Genomic DNA, 25,634 nt, shown 5'->3' with positions numbered 1-25,634 from the left:
TGAATGTTGAGCTTTAAGCCAACTTTTTCACTCTCCTCTTTCACTTTCATCAAGAGGCTTTTTAGTTCCTCTTCACTTTGGAAGAAACACAAGCTGGAATCAAGATTGCCGGGAGAAATATCAATAACCTCAGACATGCAGATGATACCACCCTTATGGCAGAAAGTGAAGAGGAACTCAAAAGCCTCTTGAAGTGAAAGAGGAGAGTGAAAAAGTTGGCTTAAAGCTCAACATTCAGAAAAACTAAGATCATGGCATCTGGTCCCATCACTTCATGGGAAATAGATGGGGAAAACAGTGGAAACAGTGTCAGACTTTATTTTGGGGGGCTGCAAAATCACTGCAGATGATGATTGCAGCCATGAAATTAAAAGACGCTTACTCCTTGGAAGATAAGTTCTGACCAACCTAGATAGTATATTCAAAAGCAGAGACATTACTTTGCCGACTAAGATCCGTCTAGCCAAGGCTATGGTTTTACCTGTGGTCATGTATGGATGTGAGAGTTGGACTGTGAAGAAGGCTGAGCACTGAAGAATTGATGCTTTTGAACTGTGGTGTTAGAGAAGACTCTTGAGAGTCCCTTGGACTGCAAGGAGATCCAACCAGTCCATTCTGAAGATCAACCCTGGGATTTCTTTGGAAGGACTGATGCTAAAGCTGAAACTCCAGTACTTTGGCCACCTCATGAGAAGAGTTGAGTCATTGGAAAAAACTCTGATGCTGGGAGGGATTGGGGGCAGGAGGAGAAGGGATGACCGAGGATGAGATGGCTGGATGGCATCACGGACTCGATGGACGTGAGTCTGAGTGAACTCCGGGAGATGGTGATGGACAGGGAGGCCTGGCGTGCTGCGATTCATGGGGTCGCAAAGAGCTGGACATGACTGAGCGACTGAACTGAACTGAACTGAGCTCAGTTTCTGCCATAAGAGTGGTGTCATCTGCATATCTGAAGTTATTGATATTTCTCCCGGCAATCTTGATTCCAGCTCGTGCTTCCTCCAGCCCAGCCTTTCTCATGATGTACTCTGCATATAAGTTAAATAAGCAGGGAGACAATATACAGCCTTGATGTACTCCTTTCTCAATTTGGAACCAGTCTATTGTTCCATGTCCAGTTCTAACTTTTGCTTCCTGACCTGCATACAGGTTTCTCAAGAGGCAGGTCAGGTGGTCCGGTATTCCCATCTCTTTCAGAATTTTCCACAGTTTATTGTGATCCACACAGTCAAAGGCTTTGGCATAGTCAATAAGGCAGAAATAGATGTTTTTCTGGAACTCTCTTGCTTTTTCCATGATCCAGCGGATGTTGGCAATTTGATCTCTGCTTCCTCTGCCTTTTCTAAAACCAGCTGGAACATCTGGAAGTTCATGGTTCACGTACTGCTGAAGCTTGGCTTGGAGAATTTTGAGCATTACTTTGCTAGCTTGTGAGATGAGTGCAATTGTGCGGTAGTTTAAGCATTCTTTGGCATTGCCTTTCTTAGGGATTGGAATAAAAGCTGACCTTTTCCAGTCCTGTGCCCACTGCTGAGTTTTCCAAATTTGCTGCCATATTGAGTGCAGCACTTTCACAGCATCATCTTTTAGAATTTGAAATATCTCAACTGGAATTCCATCACCTCCACTAGCTTTGTTCGTAGTGATGCTTCCTAAGGTCCACTTGACTTCACATTCCAGGATGTCTGGCTCAAGGTGAGTGATCACACCATCGTGATTATCTGGGTCATGAAGATCTTTTTGTCCAGTTCTTCTGTGTATTCTTGCCACCTCTTCTTCATATCTTCTGCTTCTGTCAGGTCCATACCATTTCTGTCCTTTATTGAGCCCATCTTTGCATGAAATGTTCCCTTGGTATCTCTAATTTTCTTGAAGAGATCTCTAGTCTTTCCCATTCTGTTGTTTTCTTCGATTTTTTTGCACTGATCACTGAGGAAAGCTTCTATATAAAATAAATAAACAAGGTCCTATTGTATAGCACAGGGAACAATATCCAATATCTTGTAATAACTGAGGACAAAGAATAGATATATATGTATGTATATATAACTAAGGGCTTCCCTGGTGGCTCAGATAGTAAAGAATCTGCCTGCAATATGGAAGACCTGGGTTCTATCCCTGGGTTGGGAAGATCCCATGGCAACCCACTCCATTGTTCTTGCCTGGAGAATCCCCTTGGACAGAGGAGAGTGTCAGGCTACAATTGATGGGGTTTCACAGAGTCGGACACAACTGAGCAACTAAGCACAGCACAGCATATATAACTAAATCATTTTGCTGTACACCAGAAACTAAGATAGCATTGTAAATCAATTATACTTCAGTATAAATACATAAAAAGAAATGACAGTAGCTTAGAGGGGGATGGCAGAGGAGATGATGATGAGGGTGGTCAGATTACTAATATATTATGAAGGCTAATGGATTACACGTAACCTGGGAGAGAAAAAGACACATGAAAGATATACTGAAGATATGGGGGAGCAGAATTGCCATTTACTGAGGTAGAAAAGATTCTGAGGGGAACAAATTTTGGGAGAAAGTCAGGAGTTTGTTTTGGGGCAGGTCAAGTTTGAGATACCATTAATCTTCAAAGGAAATCTGGGCTAAGAAGTTGGTTACATGAGTCTGGAGATCAGGGGAGAGTTCAGACTGGCAATGCACATGGAAGCCAAGCCTGCCCCCAGCCTTTCAGCATCCTCTCCAAGCAGAGTCCTTGTGATTCAACTGATATCATCAGCTACTTAGTGTAAGAATAATCCTTGCCTAAAGCCAGTTTGGCCTCCTCACCTTCTTTCTCACATGATGCTCATCCTGGCCTTCATTCTCAAGACTTGTTTGGCCTGATGAAGTGGAAATTGTAGTGATGACAAAAGCTGCTTAAGAAAGTACAGTATTGGGACTTTCATTGTGGTCCACTTCCATCCCTGGTTGGGGAACTAAGATCCCATAAGCCATGTGGCATGGCCAAAATATATATATAATATTGATGTGCAGCGTAGACTCTGTTTTCCTGATGAGCTATCTTTCATTGAAGCAACACATTTTTGATTAAGTTTCTTTTCTTCTAACATGTACAAGCATCAGAATATGAAGATCTGGATAAACTCAAAATGGAATCTTAGATGCCACAGAGAGACCAGCATTCAATCAAATTCATTTGGAGGGGGACCTACCATCAGGCCACTCGCCCTCAAGCTAAGCTTTTGGGGTATTATTTTAGGGGGAGTTGGTAAATTGTTAAGTCCAAGAAAATCACAGTATTTTGTTTCTTGCAAAAACCAATGAAAGGGAAATCAACCAAGTGCAGGCTGTACTACTACAACCTGTTTGGAGCGTCGTTTTCGGCTGCACTCACTTTGTCTTCCAGGTACCTGGTTCTCTCCTTACTAAAGTCATTTGCTAGCTGCTGGAAGCTTGACAAGTACTGATTATTCTCATCAATTCCCCAACCCCACAAACTAGATTCACAAAAGTTTAAAAGTGGTAAAATTTGAAAGCCTGGAGAACACACTGTGTTCCAAACTATCCACTGAGCTTTAGAAAGAGACAGGTAGGCAGACAGATTTGGGCAAGAAGATTCATGGTAGGTTATTTGAGTTTCCTCATCCGCAAGTGGTACTAGCCACTCCCTACATGCCCTACCCCCACAGAAGGTTCTGCTGGGGGAACTGAAGTAATGGTGAGACATACAAAGCCTGACATCTGTGTTCTCCTCCATTTGGGTATGAGAGGTCATTTATAGATCTTCACACAGCTAGCTACTCTTCTGAGCCTGTAGAGGAAAGAAAGAAAGCCATTTTGAGTCAGAAAATGACTCAACTTGACTGGCAGGAAGCTCGCTCAGGGCCAGGCAGAGGAAACCTGCCAATTCCTCAGATCATCATGGCAGTAGGAAAAGTGAGGACACATGTCTGTGGATCTGGCTGGTACACTTGGTGATTCAATGTCCATTGGCCCAGTAGAATACTGTCCTATTTTTGTGAAGCTAGCAGAGGTGTGTTTGCCATCAGTCTGTCTGTCTGTTTGCATGCTGGCCTTTGTGTATTTTCTACCCACCCACCTGCCTGGTCTGTTCATTTCCTTAGAACCCAAAAGCAGAATTAAAGAGCTGGTAAGTTCTATGGAGTCATCTTCTAGCACACTCCTTCATCTTATAATGGAGAAACCGAGGCCCAAGGAAAAGTGACTTAACCAAAGTTGTAGAGCGACTTTAACAGCAGAACTGGAATTTTAATACTAGGTTGGCTAATTTTCAATTCTTGGTCTTTGTCTGTCTATGACTCAGCTTCTTTTTAAAAAAATACTTATTCATTTATTTGACTGTGTCAGGTCTTAATTGCATCTTGTATGATCTTTCATCGAGGAGCACGGACTTAGCTGTCCTGCAGTATGTGGGATCTTGGTTCACGGACCAGAGATCAAATCTGTGACCCCTGCATTGCAGGGCAGATCCTTAACCACTGGACCACTGGTGTTTTTATTTTTAAAAACTGAAGTATAGTTGATTCACAATTTTGTATTAATCACAGCAAAGTGATTCAGTTAAATATATATATATATATATATATATACACACATTTTAATATATCCTATGATAAACCATAATAGAAAAAAATATAAAAAATCAAAATATAATTAAAAATGTGCTTTATCTCTGAATTTTTTAATGAGTTTTTATGTGAGTATAGTTCATTTACAATGTTATGTTAGTTTCTATGGTATAACAAAGTGAATCAGTTATATATACACATATATCCCCTCTTTTCTGGATTTCCTTCCCATTTAGGTTCTCACAGAGCACTGAGTAGAGTTCCCTGGGGTATACAGGGAAGTAGGTTCTCATTAGTATCCATTTTATATCCAGTAGCATATCTCTGCATTTCTGCTTCTCTCTCTGTCATTGTCTGCTATACATAATCCTTGGGAAACTGATGTTGGCTTGGCACATGCCTTACTTTTTTTTTTAATTTTTATTTTTACTTTATTTTACTTTACAATACTGTATTGGTTTTGCCATATATTGACATGAATCCACCATGGGTGTACACATGCCTTACTTTTACAACATGTTCTCACAAAGGCTCCCATCCCGATAACATAACTCGTCAACCCCCATTAATTAACTGCATTGCCTCAGCTCCAAGCTTTGGTCATGTCTTGGTATATCTCCTTTTGCTAAAAAGGTCAAACCAAGCACCTTAATTATTCCATAGATTTGCTTTCACCTGTGGGATTATTATAACTCAGAAATAGCTCAAGGCAAGTATCCTAAATTAATTTTTTATGATACCTCTTCTATCCCAAGCTGACCCTGACCTTACAGTATTTGAAATACTATGCATATTTCCCCATGGCAAATCGAGAATCCACTTTTAATTTGATCCCTACTTTTGCAATGCAACTTGTTGACAGTAAAAAAAACAAAAAGAAAGAATATTGCTGGCTTTCTTATCCCCAATTTTAAAAATAATACTACAATCTATAGCATACTACATACAAAATAGCTTTCAACTTGAAAAGTCACAAAAACAGAGAAAGAATACTCTCCAGAGGTTTCACAAACCCTGGAGAATGTGACTTGCCACTTTCTGTTTTCTTTGAATTAATACGAGAAAGGAAATAAGCATATAAGGTGTGATGGATATGGTTTCTAGTTTGTTGTTTGGTTTAGATTATAAGCTCCCAGAAGACAGGGCTAGCTTAATGCTCTGCTCAGTGGCTATTTAGTGTCTGATGTAAACAAGCGATGAATCTGCTTTTGGCTCAGTTGCAGTTGCTGCTAGAAATGGAGCTGGTGTTGCAAAAAGGAAAAAAAAAAAAAAAAGAAAACCAAGGCTAGCTTCTTACAACAGGTCAGCTGATGACTACTCTGACTTAGACTGGTCTTGCATTTAAGGTTCTCCTAGAATATTCTTTATAAACTCCACTTATTTTGGAGCTAGATTTCACCATTCTGAAAATGAAAGTGAAGTGGCTCAGTTGAGTCCGATTCTTGGCAACCCTGTGGACTGTAGCCTATCAAGCTCCTCTGTCCATGGGATTTTCCAGGCAAGGGTACTGGAGTGGGTTGCCATTTCCTTCTCCATTCACCATTCTGCTGCTGCTGCTGCTGCTAAGTCGCTTCAGTCGTGTCCGACTCTGTGCGACCCCAGAGACGACGACAGCCCACCAGGCTCCCCCGTCCCTGGGATTCTCCAGGCAAGAACACTGGAGTGGGTTGCCATTTCCTTCTCCAATTCACCATTCTACCTGCCTTTAAAAACTGGCAAATAGATTTTTAAATTGAAGTATAGTTGACTTGCAATGTTGTGTTAGTTTCAGGTGTATGGCAAACTGATTCAATTACACATGTACATGGGCTTCCTTTGTGGGTCAGCTGGTGAAGAATCTGCCTGCAATGCGGGAGACCTGGGTTTGATCCCTGGGTTGGGAAGATCCCCTGGAGAAGGGAAAGGCTACCCACCCCAGTATTCTAGCACGGAGAACTCCATGGACTGTATAGTCCATGCGGTCGCAAAGAGTCACGACAGCAACTTTCACTTTCACTTAGACATATACATATATTTCAGTAGCATTGTAAAACTGACACTGAAGGCGTCGTACAGAAAGGAATAGATGAGGCTAATGGAACTTTCCTTGTGAAGGGCTTAACATGAGGTTTTATGATTTCCGAGTATTAAACCACATGGTTCTTCAATGATATAACATTCTGTGGTTTTCAAGGAATCTTCATTCAAAGCTCCTATCCTCCCGTCTTATTTCATTTTCTCATAAAACATACCAGCACTTACAACTAATTAATTTTAGGTCTTCTTAGTTAATTTCACTCTTATGAATTTCAGAAATCCCTCAGTGTTTCCTGCATAACCAGAAATTAATTCCCTTTAATTAGTCAAGAAAGGTTATTTGAGCAAAAGAACATCCAAGTAATCACTTTCCCCTGCTTAGGTTCAGAAGGTAGGTTATGGTCTAAAAGGCGTTTGGGAGTCAGAAAATGATTCCAGCCAAAAGCATCACTTAATGTTCCTTTCTTCCTTGTAGCTTTTACTCCTTTTCATGCAAACAAGCTGTAATGGGCTTAAGAAACTCTTTATTTTGCCTCATGCATCATCTCTGACATTGTCAAATCAATTCATATGAAAAAATCGGAGAAAGACTATGTGCAGGCTCCTCATAAAGTCTTATGTGCATTTACATTTTAATATAGGAACAATCAGTAAAGGCCATTTACAGGCTCATTTATGCCCGTTTAGAATGACTCTGACATTCCAGAGCTGTACATGAGCAGCCTTCTCTTAGGGCTCCTGACAAATGAACAAGAGCTCTCGGAGAAGAGAAGGTAAACGGTGCCCCATGGCGAGCAAAAATCAAGTTGGAAATTGTAAAAGCTATGAGAAAAAGACCAACAAGCTACCAAATGCCATTCACACATGCTTTCTGGCATACCCATGGCCAAAATTCTGAAAGTTGAAAAGTTTTCAAACTGTATCAGGCTTTGATAAAGCCCCTTTATAATTCCAGTGTCTGGCTGATGAGGTGATGCTGAGCTGTCAGGAAAAATCAGTGCAGTAAATTGGATGCTGAGCCAATGAAAGTGAAGGGACAGGAAGCCCCATGGTGCCATGGTGACAGTCATTTTTTCCCTAGGTGCAATTTGAGGATTTCGAAGAAAGGCTATTTGCCAAATAGGAAATATTTCAACTCTGGAAGGGGAACAGAAATAATCTAGTAATTCCTACCTTGTGAAATAGTGTTTTCCATTTTATGTGCTCATAAGATCTCCTATGATATATAGTTGTGCTACAAATGCTCTGGACAAGGCAGTGAGACCAAACTAATGGAAAATATTGCACGCAAAAAAAGAAGGCCACCTAGAAGGGTGAACTAGAAAGATAAAGCAACAAACACACCTGGAAAGGATTCAAAGTACTGAGAACCTAAATTAAAAGACATTTAACTCTTTTGATGGAGAAAGGGCTAGAGCTATAATTAAGAATGAGCATTAAAGAAATAATATATATAAAAAAGAAATGATGTATACATTTAACTGTGGAGCCCCAGTCTATAGCCCTGTCTTCACTTATTTCAACTGAATCTTGCATTGCAGGCTCTATTTCCAATCCAGCTACTCTCTCCTCTTGGTGACCTTGGACTATCAGCTGCCCCGAAGCCTCCAAAATATATGCACTTTACCTATTGCTAAGGGATTTTGCCTACTTTCATTGATAAAATTCTTTGAGAATAATGAATTACAAATGCTGTGAACAAAAGTAGCACCAAGAATTAAATAGCAAAACCAAGCAGACAAGCAAGCATAATTCCCAGGTAGCATAGGTAATTCCAAATCAAGGCACTGGAGGGGATGCAGTTGACCTGAATTACAAACTAGCTGGGTGTGCTTAGATAGGTCATTGTCTTGGTGGGGATCAATTTCCTCATCGGCACAACCTCACAAGCTTTTAAATAAGAGCCATACAGGAGCTCCCTGTACTGTCTCCCTCATTTCTTTCCTTAAGCCCAATTCTTCTTCAGTGTCAATATCCTGTGAGAGCAGATCAAAGATGCACTTCTTTGGAGAGTCTAAACTCTCCTGGATCTTCTTCTTCAGACTCTCTGACCACAAAATCATGCCTGGCTCTTCTCTGGAAAAGAGTGAATTCCTAAAATCTAATCATGGAGCTGATTCTTGTATTTATTTTACTTTCTAAAAGATGTTTTGGATGTGGACCATTTCTAAAGTCTTTATTGAATTTGTAACAACGTTGCTTTTGTTTTATGTTTTGGTTTCTTCACAGAGAGGCATGGGGGATGTTAGCTCCCCGACCAGGGATTGAACCCACGCCCCTGACACTGGAAGCCTTAACCACTACACCATCAGGGAAGTCCCTGATTCTTGTGTTTAGAACATGGCAGGTATCTGAAATTATAGAACAGCAGTAACATAGAAGGGCACAGCAAGGGTATTTCAGATGTTGGTGACTTTCTAGCTCTTCCTCTTCTAGTTGTCCAAGCCCACCTTTCCTGCCTCCCCATCTTCTCCCACAAAGCCCAGTGCAGCAGATGTAGGGAAGGTGTGAGGAAGTTAGGGAAGGCTAACTTTCCAACTTCAGCTTTGGTTCCTAACTGGGCTTTGGTGAGGTGCTGAGGCAGACAGCACTGCCATGGCTGCAAAGAGCCCTGAGTGGCCCTCTAAGAGTTAAGACACTTTTCCTGGCACCTGAGACACGAGAGGGCAAGACCTATGCTATGTCATTGTGAAGCCAACTTAGAATGCCTTCCTTCATTTTAGTAGCATTTGGTTCTTCTTGAAGATTTCCTGTGGGCAATCTAAAAAGTCTGCAAATTTTCAGATATTCTCATAAGAAGTTGACAGTTGCATCTGTGGTGTTGAACTGTTGCCCTGGCTGGTGGAGGTTAAAACAAGAAGCAATGTTTTAACTTCTTGTGACATTTACAAGAATTGTAAAGCTGGCTTTTGCTGGAAAACTTATGCTTAATCTAAGCAGTTCTGATACACTGGAAAATGCTCCTACACATCCACTTTACAGAATTAAACAGAATGTTGCAAAGAGATCTTGGATTACATTTCTGAAAACAACTAATTGTACCACTTTAGATCTAAAAGAACCCAGAGATCATCTACTTTGAACACTGCTTTTATACATGAAGATACAGGCTCAGAGAAAGGAAGTGGCATGGCTAAGGTCCTATAGCAGAGAGACACTGGTCTCCCAGTTCTCAATCCAGGGCTCTTGCCACTACAGAAGTAGGCAAAACCAAATGCCGCCACAATTACTAACCTTTCATACCCATGTTTTCTTTCAAAAGGTAGTTTGTCTTGAGTAACAAAAATGCTGTGAGTAATCAAGAGAAATATCCCTAAGGGTTAGTGGACCTATTTACATTCTTTGACAAGAAGTAGGTGAATCTGCTAAATTCTAATGCTGAAGAAGATAAGAAAAGTATGGAACAAAAGTTTAATAAGGAGCACACTCTGGGTTACACTTCAGGACAAGCGAAGGGGAGGCGGTCCTAACGACAGAGCAGAGAGAAGCAGAAAAATGAGAATTGGTAGTGAAACCAGGAAAGTATGAAATACAGGAAACCAAAGGGCCCAGGCAAAGTGTTAGCGAAATCTGTATGAAACCTATAAAAGCAAAGAGCAAAATCACCTGGCTCACTCTCCATCTATCCACTCATTCTCTGTCCACTTTTATTTTTTTCATGACATGTATCACTCTCTGAGATTAGTTTCTTCATTTACTTGTATATTGTTTATTTTCTATTTCCCTCTAATATGTGTGCACACACCCATTCATGTACACTCACATCCCTTAAGAAACACAAGAGGAGAAACCTTGCATGTTTTATTGTCCCCAGTGCCTAGAACAGTGCGTGGAACATAGTGAGTGCTCAGGAGATACATTCTGAATGAATAAATAGAAGTTAGACTACAACTGGTGAAAGCTGTGAGAACAGACATCCAAGATTATAAATTCAAGGATGTTTTGAGTATTCTTACTTTCAATCAGAATAAGAGAAGTACATCAACATCTCTAGCTCATTTAAGGCAAGAGAAATAGGAATTTTGATCAATACATGCACCATTATTATGAACGCTTTTGTGCCCTGGAGGTCATAAAGGGGGTGCTGGCACAATAAAAGGGGAATAGTGCCATCTGCATATCCATAGGAGGACTTTTGGGGCCTCAAGTTTGGCTTTCAAGATTACAAATGCAATGAGGGATCTTTGGGACCTGAGAGTAGCCTTGAAGTGGACTTTGAAATTAACAGCTGGGACTGACAATACTTCATACAAGACTTGCAAACAAAGGGCCATGCCAGATTTCTAAAGGATAAGCTGGTGTGCACCCAGGGAGGCAAGGAACTCACCCAGTTTTCTAGACCATTACGTTTTGGAGGGTCTGATGACCTCTGCATATTCCATAGGTAGTAATTCAAATGGGGGGACTGTACTTAATTTGGGGAATGGGGGAATGAGGTCACCTTCCTTCATAAGGAATATTGTTCCCAGTGCTAAAGTTATAAGCTAGGTCTGTAGTTTCTGTAAGAATAGCTCATTTACAAAGAATTATTCTAACAATACTAGGCAACAATACTATTAACAAAGATTTGTTTATCTCTTTGCTCTAATTAAGTTTCAGGTTAGATAAAATTATTCTTACTCTGGCCTAGAACACTGAGAGCCAACTTGAAATGTGAAAAACCAAAGTAATTCAATATTTACTAAATTTAAAGGAAGTAAAATAAAATAGAAGTAAAAGTAAAAGAAATTTGAATTTATGCACATTCTTTTCCCACTTTAGCAGTGGCGTTATTTTCCTTAAGTCCTCTTTTGTCATTATGATTTTCAGCAAGGTTATAGTCTCAGAATCACTTGTCATACGCTGCAGATGTTTCAAGACCAAATTAAACTCTCAATGCACTTGCATATAACTGAAGAAAACTGTATTAGACGCTTAAGGACAAAGACACTACACATTCTGTATTGACAGCCCATTGTTCCACAGACAGCATGGCATCTGGAAGGTGTCCAGTAAATATTTGCAGAATAAATAAAAGAAAAAATCGATCTACCATGTGATAGAATTATTTTCCCACATTCAAAATGTCAGGCATGTCTGACCCAGCCTGTGTGTATGTGTCTATACACATAGTGCTCTCAAAATTCCCACATGTTCATCCTTCAGGATGAAGGCATTATCCTTCCTCTGGGCACATATGTTTGTATAACAAAACACTGCAGCAAGATTAACCATACAGACTGTCCCAAGAAAGATCATTTTAATTAACCTTTCCTCAAACATACCAAACTACCAACACTTAAAAATTGATCTCAGTTTTCACTTAGGAGAACTGTTTCTTCTCCCTGGAAAATATATACCTTTGAAAGTTTTCACTGCCAATTTATATCTCCAGTTCATAATCATAGAAATCCACAATTGACTTGTCATGCTTTCCATGGAAACTCAGTGTGAGCCACTTTCTTAACTTAGACTACTTTTACTTCTGCTCAGATGAATGCTCAGCACGTCTTCCTTGTTTTTGACCCTTAATACTTCTCGAAGCTAGATCCCCCCATCTGCATTCCTGAGGCAGGATGACAAAAGCCAGACTACACTTCAGCCTCCTAGGATATCCTGCCCTGGAGATGCTCACCAAGCAATTGGAAATTGGAGCTAGCCTGGAGCTCCGGAATAAGTTAAGGAGAGGTCAATTTGGGAATCATTAGTGCAGAGGTGAAAGGTGAAGCTATGTCAGGAGATGAAATTACCCAGAATGAGCACGCAGCAAGAGAAGAGAAGCAGATCAATGACAGGACCTTGGGAATTGCTCCATTGAAAGGAGCGGGGTGGGAGCGGGGAGAGGCTGTGTGTGTGTAAAAGAGATCCAACAAAGGAAACTTAAGAAGTGTTGAGAAGAAGACAGGAGGTGAACCAAGATAAATTAGGAATGCTTTCAAACGAGAAGATGTATAAAAGTTCCAAAATCACCAAAGAGTTCAAGAACACTAAAGCTGGAGGAGCCGCTGGATTTTTAAACATGTCACAGATAATCTTGGAAAGCAGTCTTCTGGGTGCCGTCCTTGTGAACTCTGCGTGACCATATGCTGATGTGTACAGGTGTATATGCGTGTGCTCCAAACCATCATAAGATGAAATATAAGTGTTGCATGAGACTGGTACTAGGTGTGGAGACAATCATGGTAATAACCATTACCACTTACTGACTGTTTACTATATGCCAGGAACAATGCTAAGCACTTGATATGCATGATCTCAATTTAATCCTCGCAACAACCCTGTAAGGTGTTTACATGTGAAGATACAAAGTCCGCAGAGGCTAAAAAAATGACTCAAGGTCACAGAGCTAGAAAGTGACAGGCAGCACCAGGATTGGACCCAAGGACAGTTTGACTCTAAAAGCCCATATTCCCAGTCACTGAAGAAACACTTCCATATGCTGACATTAGCGACATCATCCGTGTATGAAGGGAAGAGAGCTGGTACATCAGTTGAGCGTCTCCTATTGACAAAAGTACTTTGACAGAGCATCTCCTTTCACCCGTATACCATCAACATCATGGCTATGTTTAGGTTAACTTTATGAAGGAACATTTAAAGAAAGGATTCACTTTTTGGAAAAGAAGCCGAAGTTGTATAATTTCAAAACAACCGGTTCTCATTCAAATGTATTTACTACAATAGCTCCCAAGGGTTTGAAAGTTTTTTTAAAAAACTGTGGCATCATTGATTTGGTGGTTGTTATTGACATTCAAATCACTGTGTATCAAACTCATCTGAAAAGTGAGGGAATTTGATAGGGTAATTTTAAGGGCCTCCTCCAGTCTTGACTTTTTATGATTCTCATATGCAGGTGTAACGCCAATCATTTTAAAGGTACAAAATATGAAGCAGAATGGAAAAGCAGCAGCAGAACTGGTTTATGTGTCAGCATCCTTTTATTCTTTAAATTTATAGAGGCATACTGTTAAAATATTATTTAAAAAATTCAGTCTTTGGTTGTTCAAGGCATTGATTGTGAACTTAAGTAGAAGCTTGGAAACTCCATCACAAAATGATACCCTGAAAATCCAGGCAAATAATTTTCTTGCAGCCAACTGCAGACCTTATAATACAGCTGGCTATAGGGAAAAGAGAGAGAGAGACAGAGAGAGAGAGAGAGAGTTGCACTCTGGCAGTTAATGTTTTTGCTGTCTATAGAAACACAAATGAGGTTCTGGTCTGAAACAATTAGCCTCGCTGTTAATTGTGCATGTGTGTGGCAATAATGCAAGGCATTTGGGATGGCTCCCACTGATTGTTCCCTTTTTCCTCTGGATTAGAAAATCCATTCAGACAACTAAATAATAGCAAGCATTTATGCAAATTGTCAATTATTAGACAGAGATAATCATAATCTTGTATATTTAGAAAACTAAATGTACAATGGGGATTACCAAATGAATTGTTGCTTCATTTTACCAGTGGTCGAAGAACATGCTAGCTTTGCAAATAGTTTTCATACATCATTCAGTCCACCAGAATTAAAAATGGCTCCCATAGACGTTTACCAAAGCTGATTCTCTTCCATAGCACCATCTGTGTTCTTCTCTTCCTTTCTCACAAACTAAAAGCAGGTAAATTATTCTGACAATAGTTTCTGGTCAAACTACTCAGCCCCATAATAAAAATAAAGAATAAGACATGACTTGTTTTGTTATATAGCAAGCCTATTAAGACAGAGATGATTCTATCATGGAGCAAAATTTATTTATTTATTTATTTTGGAGCAAAATTTAAAACAAATATAAAACAAAATTTGCAACATTTTCTCTGTGAAAGCAATTATAGGGATAATAGTCTTTAGGTTAATTGGCTATTATCTTAATGGTCACCCACTCTGTTTTATTTGACAGATGAGGAAGTCAAGGCTCACAGCAGACATAGGAATTGAGCAAAGTCACTCCACTAGTTAGTAGCAAAACGTAGTACTCTTGCCACCATGATACACCCAATCCATGATGCTCAAATGCCCTCCTGTACTAATATTGTGTGATTAGGTGTCTATACCATTTATCTCAATGAATGAAACCTGACTATGTAATTAAATCCTGAATTTATGCTTCTCAGATGTCAAATAAATCCATTGAGACCCTAATGGGAATATGGAAACCTAGCTACTGAAAGCCAAACTGGGTATCTAAGATATGGTCAATCTACTCTATTTCAGTGAGAGTCTTCTCTAGCAGAGGAATCCAAAGGCTATAACCTTTGCTCTTCCTAACTTATCTGGCTAGGGAACAAATAATATAGATAGGTAGGAAGAGAAAGTAGAGACACTGGTAAATCTTTCTGGAGCCAATAAGCCTAGAATAGGCCAAATACAGTACTGGTGAGCAGTATGATCTTAGAAAACCATGTGCCAAGCAAGGAGAGCCACATTTACAAAATGGCTGACAATTCTTCCAGCTTCCTCAGCACTGATGGCATTATGACGTCACAGCTCGTGGGAGCAGTCATTGCCTGGAAGACTCTATTCTGTAGCATTCTCAAGAGCTCCACCCCAGCCCCCGACCCAGGAGTTAGAAACTTTCCTGTGTTTGATTAGACTTGCAGAGTTCATGTCACAAAGGTCCCTAGCCTATGGGGTTACGCTACCTTGCAAGTTTACATATGTGCATACTTTACAAGCCCTGATACTTTCAAATAATTCATCTCCCTTCAGTAAAATGCTGACCTAGTTGTTTCCTAAACCACCATCCAGGTGACAGGCAGGTGCACCCGAAGCGCTGTGGAGAATGCTTTGTTGATGGTGGGGTGGGGTCTTCATAACAGAACACTCCGCAGTGTCTTCTGATTTCAGCAAAAAGGAAAAGAAGCTAGTGACCTACTGCCCGACTGGGATGCTGGCCATGAACTTTTGCCTTGCTTCTGAACGAGGTCAGCTTTCAGACCTGAGACTATATGCCTGGGTCATGTCAGCTGTTTTAAACTAAAAAAGAAACCTGGAAAGAATCTATCCAAGTGGAAACCTAACTATTTATTGTATGGAAATTAAACTGATGGGCAATGGCAGAGTCTATATATTCTAGCTCACTTGGGTTTAGTTAAAATCCATTGTCACTTACCTTGCTGCATCTAGAATCTGAAAAATCCTCCACCTGTTAAAGGAACAGTAAAACCAGGTGCTAGCAAGAGCTTGGTAAGAGAGGAATTAAAATAATAAAAGTTTTCCATTTTGCTTTGATCACATTTTTTTTTCAGCTTTCCAAACCTCAAGGCAACAGCTCATGGATGGCTCCCTAATTCTGTTCCCCACTAGCTCCTCTCATGTAGTGGGGAGATTAAGAACCAGAGGGCTAAAAGGGACAGGGCAGTGCTGAAAGTCAAACCTCTGAAGGGCTACAGGCTGAGAATGAAAGATTCCCCATTCAGTCATAACTAATTCCACTCCCTGTCACACAGGCAATGGCAATCTAAGCAAAAAACCAAAGTCAATAAACCAAAACCAAGACCATACCAAACCAAGCACTGTGGCATCACTAAAACGGAAATGCCTGATTGAAAGGACCTAGGACGAATTTACAGGGATTTTTCATATTATCAAGGATATATGAAACATAAATAACAAAAAGAAAAGAAAGAACGATTAAACTTTGTGGATGTTCTTCCAACCGATGAAAATTCAAAACACACAGAAAATGATACATAAATCATCACTAGTTCCTTCCACCCAAATGCAAGACATCCATCAATGTAAGCAATGTCTCTCCATTTAAAAAAATACTCAGTTGCTTTCATATTATATCTTGAGTCACAAAATACTAATTCTACTATGTGGATTTCTGATATTGGCAGGACTGGGAAGTTGTGCATTGGACAATTGCTAACCTGAGAGTGCAAATGGGCTCAGATAGCTTTTTGTTTTATGCTAAGCAAAGGGTATTATAATATGCTAATACTTTTGTGCCCATAGTGAGTTATATAGCCTAGACATTTTCTTTGGAGGAATATTTCTTTACATTAAATATGTCTTATGGTTTCAGAGGTGAGTTAAGAGAGATTTTCATAGCATGGCTAGCAGACATAGCAATAGGCCTTGCATCTTTGTTTGAGGAGCAATATATGGCTCTTTTATCATCAGCTATTGGCATGGCTAAGGCCCCCTTCCCTGGTTCTGTGAGTTATGAAGCCTGGTGGAGAAGCAAATGTGATGAAAACAAAAGTAATGTAGTTAGTGATATCAGATTTGTTAGACAAGATACCTACATTAGCTGACTTACCATCCAGGGCCCAATGTGATCCTCTTCCATTCCAGCCATAAGAAAGAAGTAATCTAGAATGTTCTGGCCTACCGAGACTTAATTTCCCTACACAGTGAAGAAAGGCTAGTATCTCTTCTACTGCACTCAGCCTTATGAACAAAAAATACATCTTTGGGTGAAAAATAAAAATAACAAAAACAACATGAAAACATAAAGGTATATGTTGAATCTTCATGCTAGAAAGTTCCAAAGTCAAATATATAGCACTTTCCAAAACTCTAATTCTATTTTTATAGCTTTAATAGAAATCCTCAAATAATATAAGTATGTACATAATTAATGTTATGGGGACCAGATCAAATTTAACTTTAACCAGAGGAACTACTGCCTCTTGAGATTTTTGAAAAAATGTCTTTGTAAGCTTCTCAGCTGTCTATTAAAATTTGCCCAGGGATTACGCCAAGAAGACTTTTGGAAGCGCATTGTCTTACCTGGGAGTCCAGGTTGCCAGAGGTAGATTATTCAGTGGTGATCCAGGAAGATGTTATAGGTGTACCAATCAAAAGGGTGGACAGTCAACAGAAGTGAATCAAAAGCCATGTGGAGAAAGATAAAAAGGAGAGGCATATTGATTAGAAAAAATGAATTAACATGAGGAATCCATTTTACACACACACACACAAACACACACTCTTTGGGAAGGTTCTTACATGGAATCTTTTTTAAAAGACCTTTTAATAAAGTGAAAGGACAATTATGTAATGTGACATTGTTGTTGCTGTTGTGTAGTCACTCGGTCAAATCCGACTCTTTGTGACCCTATAGACTATAGCCTGCCAGGCTCCTCCGTCCATGGAATTCTCCAGGCAAGAATACTGGAGTGGGTTGCCATTTCCTTCTCCAGGGGATCCTCCCATCTGAGGGATCAAACTTGTGTTTCTTGCATTAGCAGGCAAATTCTTTATCACTGAGCCACCAGGGAAGCCCCATGTAATGTCATAGTGGTACTAATTATCACTACAACAGCAATCCTATTACAATATACAAGTGTATCAAATTAACACACTGTACACCGTAAATTTACACAGTGTTATATGTCAAATATATTCAGCTAAAAAGCATCCCCACAAAATATCTATCATTTATTATGTAACAGGCATTGTTAGAGGCACTTAAGGATCCAGCAGTGAGTAAAACAGACACAAACCTCTGCCTTCACAGAGTTTACAGTCTTGTGAAAGATTTTTCCTTACACCATCTGTTTGGAGAAGAGTTCCCACAGAAATATACTGTCTGTTACTAACTCTAAGAAAACATCTCTTCTCATTTTATTTATGTCTTTATGTATGAAGAACACAACCACTGGCATCTGATTCCACATCTGGATTGGAAAGGCTTCTCTTTCTGATCGGGAGAGACGTGATCGCTTGTCACGAGTTACCCATGTGGAAAGTCCCTCCCCAAGGCTGTTAAGTCAAGTTTCTTTTCAATGAGGGCATTTGCTGTTCACAGAACTCCAAGTGTGTGTACCTTGAAATACTATGAAAACAGGAACTCTAGAGGGCAGCTTTGTAATACTGAGGTACCACATCCTGGCAGAGTTTTTTTTTTTTTTTTTCCATTGGATGCTGTAGTGTTCTGTAACACTCTGAGACTGGACTCGGCACCTTTCAGCAAGCCACCTCCTGGGAAAGCAACAGCAAGTGGTAACAAAAGGGCCTGTGGGGCTCATGCCCATGACCCAGACACTGGCTGGAGAAGAAGCAGTAACAGTAACCCTCCTCTAGGCCAAGGTTCAAGATGGAAGTAAACATCTCTCAGTGACAGCTACTACCTAAAAGTCAAATTAGCAGGGAAAGGAAAAGATGAAAATGAAGGGAACACATATTGATATATATCAATGGAAAATGGGAATTGAGGGGTTGACACAGGAGCCCCAAACTCTAGATGGGGAAATTTGCTAACAAGAAACCTCAAATGATGACACCTACCCCCTGGCATTTACATTCAGAACAAAAATGAAGCTATCTAAGCACAGGGAACTATATCCAATATCCTGGGTTAAACCATAATAGAAAAGAATATTCAAAAGAATGCATATACATGTATAACTGAATCACTTTGCTATACACCAGAAATTAACACAACATTGTAAACCAACTAGTTCAATTTTACAAAGTGACACTATCTATTCACTTTGATATTAAGGATCCAAATTAAGACGTAGGAGAAACAAGATGATGTAAAAACCCAAGACCCTTTGCCTAAAAATCGGTATTCCTGGTTTCTAATCCAGTTTTACCAATGACTCATTTGAGCTTGGGCAAATTCTCTTCTCCAGTCTCAGGGAGTCATACGAAAAGAAGGATTTTCACAAGGTGGTTTCTAAGCATCCTCCAGTTCCAGTATTTTTGTAATTCTCTAATAGATTTGCCTTTCATTTTGGTGCCAAGTTAGTTAGAAGAACAGCAATCTCTAGTCATTTTCTCTGTACAACATGCCATTAGCAGTTCAGAGAGCCCAGAGCCCCACAGTCTGAGCCTATGAGTAGAGGAAAACATGGCCAAAACAATAACAGCCAAGTTGAAATGTAGCCGATCACCATTCTGTCCAGGAAAACAGCTTTGTTTATTTGCAACAGAGAATGGCTGGTTCTCTAGGATGGAAAAGTTACACAAGTAAACTTAATTGAGAATAACAGGGAAAATCTAATTGATAAACAACTGATTCCCCCTCCCCTTTTCTCTTTCTGCTCATGCAGCTGCTCCATCTGCCAGGAGCCTAGGATGTTGCTGATTGCTGTCAATCAACAGGGACCGCCAAGCCACACAGTCCCAGATAAAGGCTTTCATGAATGCTCAGATTTGCAAAGGGTGGTTAAAACCAAACAAACAAAAAAAAAAACCCTACCAACACTGTCTTGGTCTGATTGCTAATCTGCGGCAGACAATACCCCGTGGGAACCAATTACTGACCACTGTTCGTTCCAGAGCCGCCAAGCCAACAGCACATTCAAGCTCTCTGATTTGTGACATTGGATTGCTTTGCTCTCACATCTGGAGCTGCTGTGTCCCTGATACCCCCACCTTATCACCATGTAGGATGCCCTTCCACTCTTGTCTTGGTCTGACCTAATACACTGCTGCTTAGTTACCGGTCAACTCATTATTGTATCTCCGGCCACATCTTCATTTGATCTCTGAAGGCCAAATATAGTACATCCTAGTGAAAAAGTTTTCTGCATGTTGAACCTGGTCCCCTAAATGGGAAGGTGTCCCATGCACAGAAAGTCCCAGGTAAATGACTCATTTTTTATTTTGTTTTCAAGTTTTATATTTTATTGCTAATTATCATTAGGTATTTTAAAATTTTATTGAAATATAGATTTACAATATTGTATTAGCTTCAGGCTACCTCATGCGAAGAGTTGACTCATTGGAAAAGACTCTGATGCTGGGGAGGGATTGGGGGCAGGAGGAGATGGGGACGACAGAGGATGAGATGGCTGGATGGCATCACGGACTCGATGGACGTGAGTCTGAGTGAACTCCGGGAGATAGTGATGAACAAGGAGGCCTGGCGTGCTGCGATTCATGGGGTCGCAAAGAGTCGGACACGAATGAGTGACTGAACTGAACTCAACTGATACCACAAAGTGATTTAGTTATACATATACATATGTGTGTATAAATGGCAGCTCTGCTCTGTGACCCCTTTAAGCCTACTCTCCAGAGGGGAAGATGGCTCTTGGGTTTCCTATCTGCAGTGAGGATGTTGGATTAGGTGCTTTCCCAAAGGCCATTGTTCATTAGAACATTTTAAGGCTTTATAATGAATCTGACTCAGTCCAGAACCTATGAATAGAGCCTGGATTCTGAACCAACTGAGGCTGAAAGAAACACTCTTGCATTGCTCTAAGAGACTGGGGGCCAAAGGCTGAGTGGACAAGTTTGTCTTCAGTGACTCACTCTTTCCATTATGTCTCCGGACCTCCCTTGGGTCCTCAGGGAACTGCACTTGCACATGATTGTGACCTTCTAGCCAGTGCCCAGTATGTAAATTAGGTGTGACTGGGCTTCCCTCGTGGCTCAGCTGGTAAAGAATTTGCCTGCAATGTGGAAGAACTGAGTTCAATCCCTGGGTTGGGAAGATCCCCTGGAGAAGGGACAGGCTACCCACTCCAGTATTCTGGCCTGGAGAATTCCATGGACTGTATAGTACATGGAGTTGCAAAGAGTCGGACACGACTGAGTGACTTTATTTTTAAATTGAGTGTAATAAGCCAGTTTGGGGGGAACTACTGATGGCTGAATTGTGGTCACTCTCTGAGGTTGTATTTGGACTGGGTGGTCACACCTCAAGGAGTGACCAATATGGGCAGATCAGCTGCTCTGGGCTGTCAGATCCTTCTAGTACCATCTCAATCAACAGCATGGAGTCATTCTCTAACCCAACGTGGGATTCAGAACTCAGGTGGTTGCTATAAACAAGTGGTTTCAAAGGTCTTTCTACCACCACCAGTCACAGTCTCTGAGGGGTGATCTTTTATTTAGTTAGTCTTTGGATGATCTTTTATTTAGTTAGTTTTTTTGGATGACCTTTTAGAGATCATAAGTGTTGCAGTTAATGTTGCTGCACAACCTTCTTGACCCCCGAGTCTCTGCGGACTTGCTACAGATCACAGAACACCTTAGTGGCAGGGCTGAGACCAGGACCCAGATCTATAGGTCCCCTTCCCTGCTGGTGTCCTACCCACCCCGCATCCACTATCAGGCAAGCAGGCGTCTGTGTCTCCACATACAGCCACATGGCCCTTCAGAGCAAGTCAAAGAGCAAGGGCTGCAAAAGACTGGGAAAATAGCCCTAACAGACCCCCAAGAGTTTCAATTCTTCCTTTCCAGTAGCTTTGAAACTGTAAACGCATTTTCCTAAGCTGCTCTCTCAGGCTGTTTTCTGCCTACACTCACATTGATTGCATCACGTGGTAACAATCAGTGATTCTTCTGTCCTTTCCCTTGTGAGAAAGAATACCTAATACCTGGGTTCTGTATTGCCAAAACACCAAGCACAAAGTGGATCTGATGAGGAAGACGACTACAGTCTTTTTCAGAGTGTTTTCTTATCTGTCGGGCGAGTCAGGCAATTCTCAGTCGCAGAGGTCTTCCCTAAGCTGTTTGTTGTCAGCTGTCCTTACAGCAATGGCTCTGTTGGCTCACCCCGACCCCTGTCCATCAGTTTTTAGTAAAATCCTCCCATTTTGGCATCATAAGAGTGCCCTCTAGCGCTGGTCTAATTAAGAACCTGGAGGCCGAGGGATTCTTGTTTTCACGGGAAATGGGTCTGGCTGTATCTTGTCCTTGGCTATGCCAAGACACATTCTTTCTGAAGCATCTCTGAAGCACCTACTTGACAATGCAGTCGTTCACAAAGGAGTGAAAGGGACAGTCTGCCATTGAAACAAACCAAGCAAAACAAAAACCAAAAAAAAAAAAAAAAAAAGAGAGAGAGAGAGAGGTCATTAAAGAACACCTCCTGAGATGCATTCTGACTCATGATGTGGGGGCACTGTTTGAATTATCAAAGGGGGTGCACAGATGCAGGCTGACTCCATCAACTGAAAGTTGACAGTATTTCTTAAAAGTTTTTTTTTAATGTATATAATTTTAAAGGTTACTTTCCATTTACAGTTATTACAAAATGTTGGCTATATTCCCCCATGTTGTGCAACAAATTGTTCAGCCTATCTTACCCCCAATAGTTGGTACCTCTCATTTCCTCTCCCCTATCCTGCCCCTCCCTCCACTCCCCACTGGTAATCACTAGTTTGTTCTCTCTATCTGTGAGTCTGCTTCTTTTAAAAAGCTGACAGTGATTTTTGAATGTGGTTTTGAGTTCCCTAGATGCAAACATCTGTATTTGTACGTTAGGTTTCAGTAATGTGTTTCTTTTTTTTTTTGCAATTGAGTTTTTTTTTTTATTTTTTAAATTTTAGTATCTTTAATTCTTACATGCATTCCCAAACATGAACCCCCCTCCCACCTCCCTCCCCATAACATCTCTCTGGGTCATCCCCATGCACCAGCCCCAAGCATGCTGCATCCTGCGTCAGACATAGACTGGCGATTCAATTCTTACATGATAGTATACATGTTAGAATGTCATTCTCCCAAATCATCCCACCCTCTCCCTCTCCCTCTGAGTCCAAAAGTCCGTTATACACATCTGTGTCTCTTTCCCTGTCTTGCATACAGGGTTGTCATTGCCATCTTCCTAAATTCCATATATATGTGTTAGTATACTGTATTGGTGTTTTTCTTTCTGGCTTACTTCACTCTGTATAATCGGCTCCAGTAATGTGTTTCTTCAATTTGATCATACATATGCTTTTGCTTCCAAGGAAGCATAGACCATTAAGAATCCCTTAGAAACGTTCTGGGTATAACAGGGCTTGCTTTCTGATAATAAGAGCCTGCAAAAGTTTCACTTAGAACATAAACATAAATGTGCATGCATGTGTGTGTTTCTACAGTTTATTTTATCTCATTTTGTCTCCGTCTTTCAGATTTGGGGATCTGGAAGATCCACGAGTGCTATCTCAGACTAGTTCGAATCCTCCAGGAAGATTTCCACTGTGCCCTTTACATTCTGCTTCACAAGAGACTGCTACTCTACTGAATCCCAAATACTGGATGCTGACACAGACAAAGAATGGCAACCTGCCAAGGTGACACAGAACTGCTTCATTCACATTTTCACATGTTTAAAACACAGAGCATGACAAAGTCCCTAACAAGCAAGGATTTGGCAAGTGCAAAACTAAGAATCGAGATCATTCTCAGGAAATATTCAGCCAAGTCATTAAGAAGGTCAGACAGTAATGACACGTGGAATGTTCCATCCTGGACATATGTCACTTGCTTTCGTCAAGGAGCTTCTAGCTCTGCCGACATCAAAGTGTGGTAGGAGCCATTGGCTTGGGTCTGAAACTGTTCTCAAGCCAGCCCTGCACAAAGAGGGAACCGGAGCCAGCACAGGCTTCAGAGCTGACAGAACTGTGTTCGAATTTCAGCCCTCCAAGTGTCTTTGGTTGCTTCAAACCCGTCAGTCTCACTTTTCTCAAAATTGTGACCTCCTTGGGATCTCCAATAATATCTGACAGATGGCACAAACCAGGTGCTCAACAAAACCTGCTGAATTTACTAAAACCAACCATTTTGATTTTTAAATAAATGAAAAATACCCTTCACTGTCCAGATGTTTGGGACAAAGTAAGAGAAACATCGGACTAATGGACCCCATTGGTATACATCTGTGTTGACTGAATGGATCTGTCCACAACACGGAAAGTAAACTGGATTCTCAAGGGGAAAAAACCTCTGTTGAAGACTTTAAGCTACTGCTGTTCTTGCTCACATAGACCTTGCTGCTGCTAGTCTCTATCAATGTGACAAATCAAAAGGTCCAGGGCTATCCTAGAGACTCCCCATTTATGAATGGATTTGGCTTGGTGCTATTGATGTATGCACCACTTTTTGAAAATTCATGATCAGTTCGACATTTTTGTGGACTTTGGACACCTTTCCAAACATGAAGATGTAGCACCATTGTTAGGACAAAGCCTCTGTTTTCATGAGGAAGCTGATTTCCTTTTATAGCAGGAGCTTCAGTTTCATATCTTACCTGAAGTTTCAAAACTAGGTAACAAAAACAATGTGAGTGTTCCTGCCCCCACAAATCCAAAATATGGGACGCATGTGCCAGAACATCTGGGAGAGTACACAGTTATCTTTTCTAGAAATCTTGGAAATTATACCTAAATGACAAAGAATAACAATCATACTATTAGCTATTAAATAATGAGTATGTCCTACATGCCAGGCACCATGCCCTTTACAGGAATTGTCTCATTTCATCCCAAGCGGAAGTCTATACTCATTGTACAGATGATAATACTGAGCGCCAGAGGGACCTGCACAACTAATCACTCAAACCCAGAGTTGCAGGAGGCCAGCACCCAAGCTCATTGGCCACTAAGCTGTACTGTACCTGTGAGGTAGGCATCATTCTTATCTTTTTATAGGTAAATTAGGTGAAGCTCAAACAATTACTTGCTAAAAGTCACATATCTAATAAGTGAAGGCGCTGAGATGAGAATATTCAATATGCCCTGACTCATCTGTTTTGGAATTATAATTGATTTATATTTCAGATTATATTCCATTATAGTTTATTACAAGATGCTGAATCTAGTTCACTGTGTTATATAGTAAGTCCCTATGGTTTATCTATTTTATATATAGCAGTTTGTATCTCTTAATCCCATACTCTTAGTTTATCCCTCCCCACCTTCCCCTATGGTAACCATGTTTGTTTTCTATGTTTGTGAGTATGTTTCTGTTTTGTATATAGATTCATTCATATTATTTTCTAGATTTCACATATAAGTGATGGCATATAATATTTGTCTTGCTCTGTCTGACTTACTTCACTTTAGAATGATGATCTCTAGGTCTATTCATGCTGCTGCAAATAGCAATATTTCATTCTTTTTGTGGCAGAGTAATATTCCTATATGTATCTATACCACATCTTCTTTATCCATTCATCTGCTGATGGATATTTAGGTTACTTCCATGTCTTGGCTGTTGTAAATAGCGCTGCTATGAATACTGGGGTGCATGTATCTTTCAAATTAGAGTTTTGTCTTTTCTGGATATATGCCTAAGAGTGGGACTGCTGGATCACATGGAAACTGTATTTTTTTTTTAAAGAACCTCCATACTGTTCTCCATAGTGGCTGTACCAATTTACATTTCCATACCCAGGATAGTAAGATTCC

General features: G+C 40.5%; 1 protein-coding gene across 3 annotated transcripts in view; it reads right to left on the bottom strand.

The window, feature by feature from the left end:
- The window catches only part of HS6ST2 (heparan sulfate 6-O-sulfotransferase 2), a 370,575-nt gene that overhangs the window by 71,650 nt on the left and 273,291 nt on the right, over nt 1–25,634 (bottom strand). For 2 of the 3 annotated variants that reach the window (XM_042241641.2, XM_042241640.2), the window contains exon 3: nt 15,659–15,691. The exons of the other annotated variant lie outside the window; for it this stretch is intronic. In XM_042241641.2, coding sequence (XP_042097575.1) covers nt 15,659–15,691 — 33 coding nt within the window. The remainder of the gene's footprint in view (nt 1–15,658; nt 15,692–25,634) is intronic. 3 annotated transcript variants of the gene reach the window in all.

The sequence above is a fragment of the Ovis aries genome, chromosome X, assembly GCF_016772045.2.
Source record: "Ovis aries strain OAR_USU_Benz2616 breed Rambouillet chromosome X, ARS-UI_Ramb_v3.0, whole genome shotgun sequence".
In the NCBI taxonomy this organism is placed as follows: domain Eukaryota; kingdom Metazoa; phylum Chordata; class Mammalia; order Artiodactyla; family Bovidae; genus Ovis; species Ovis aries.
The sequence above is the reverse complement of the archived record's forward strand: the minus strand, read 5'-3'. Positions and strand labels throughout refer to the sequence as shown.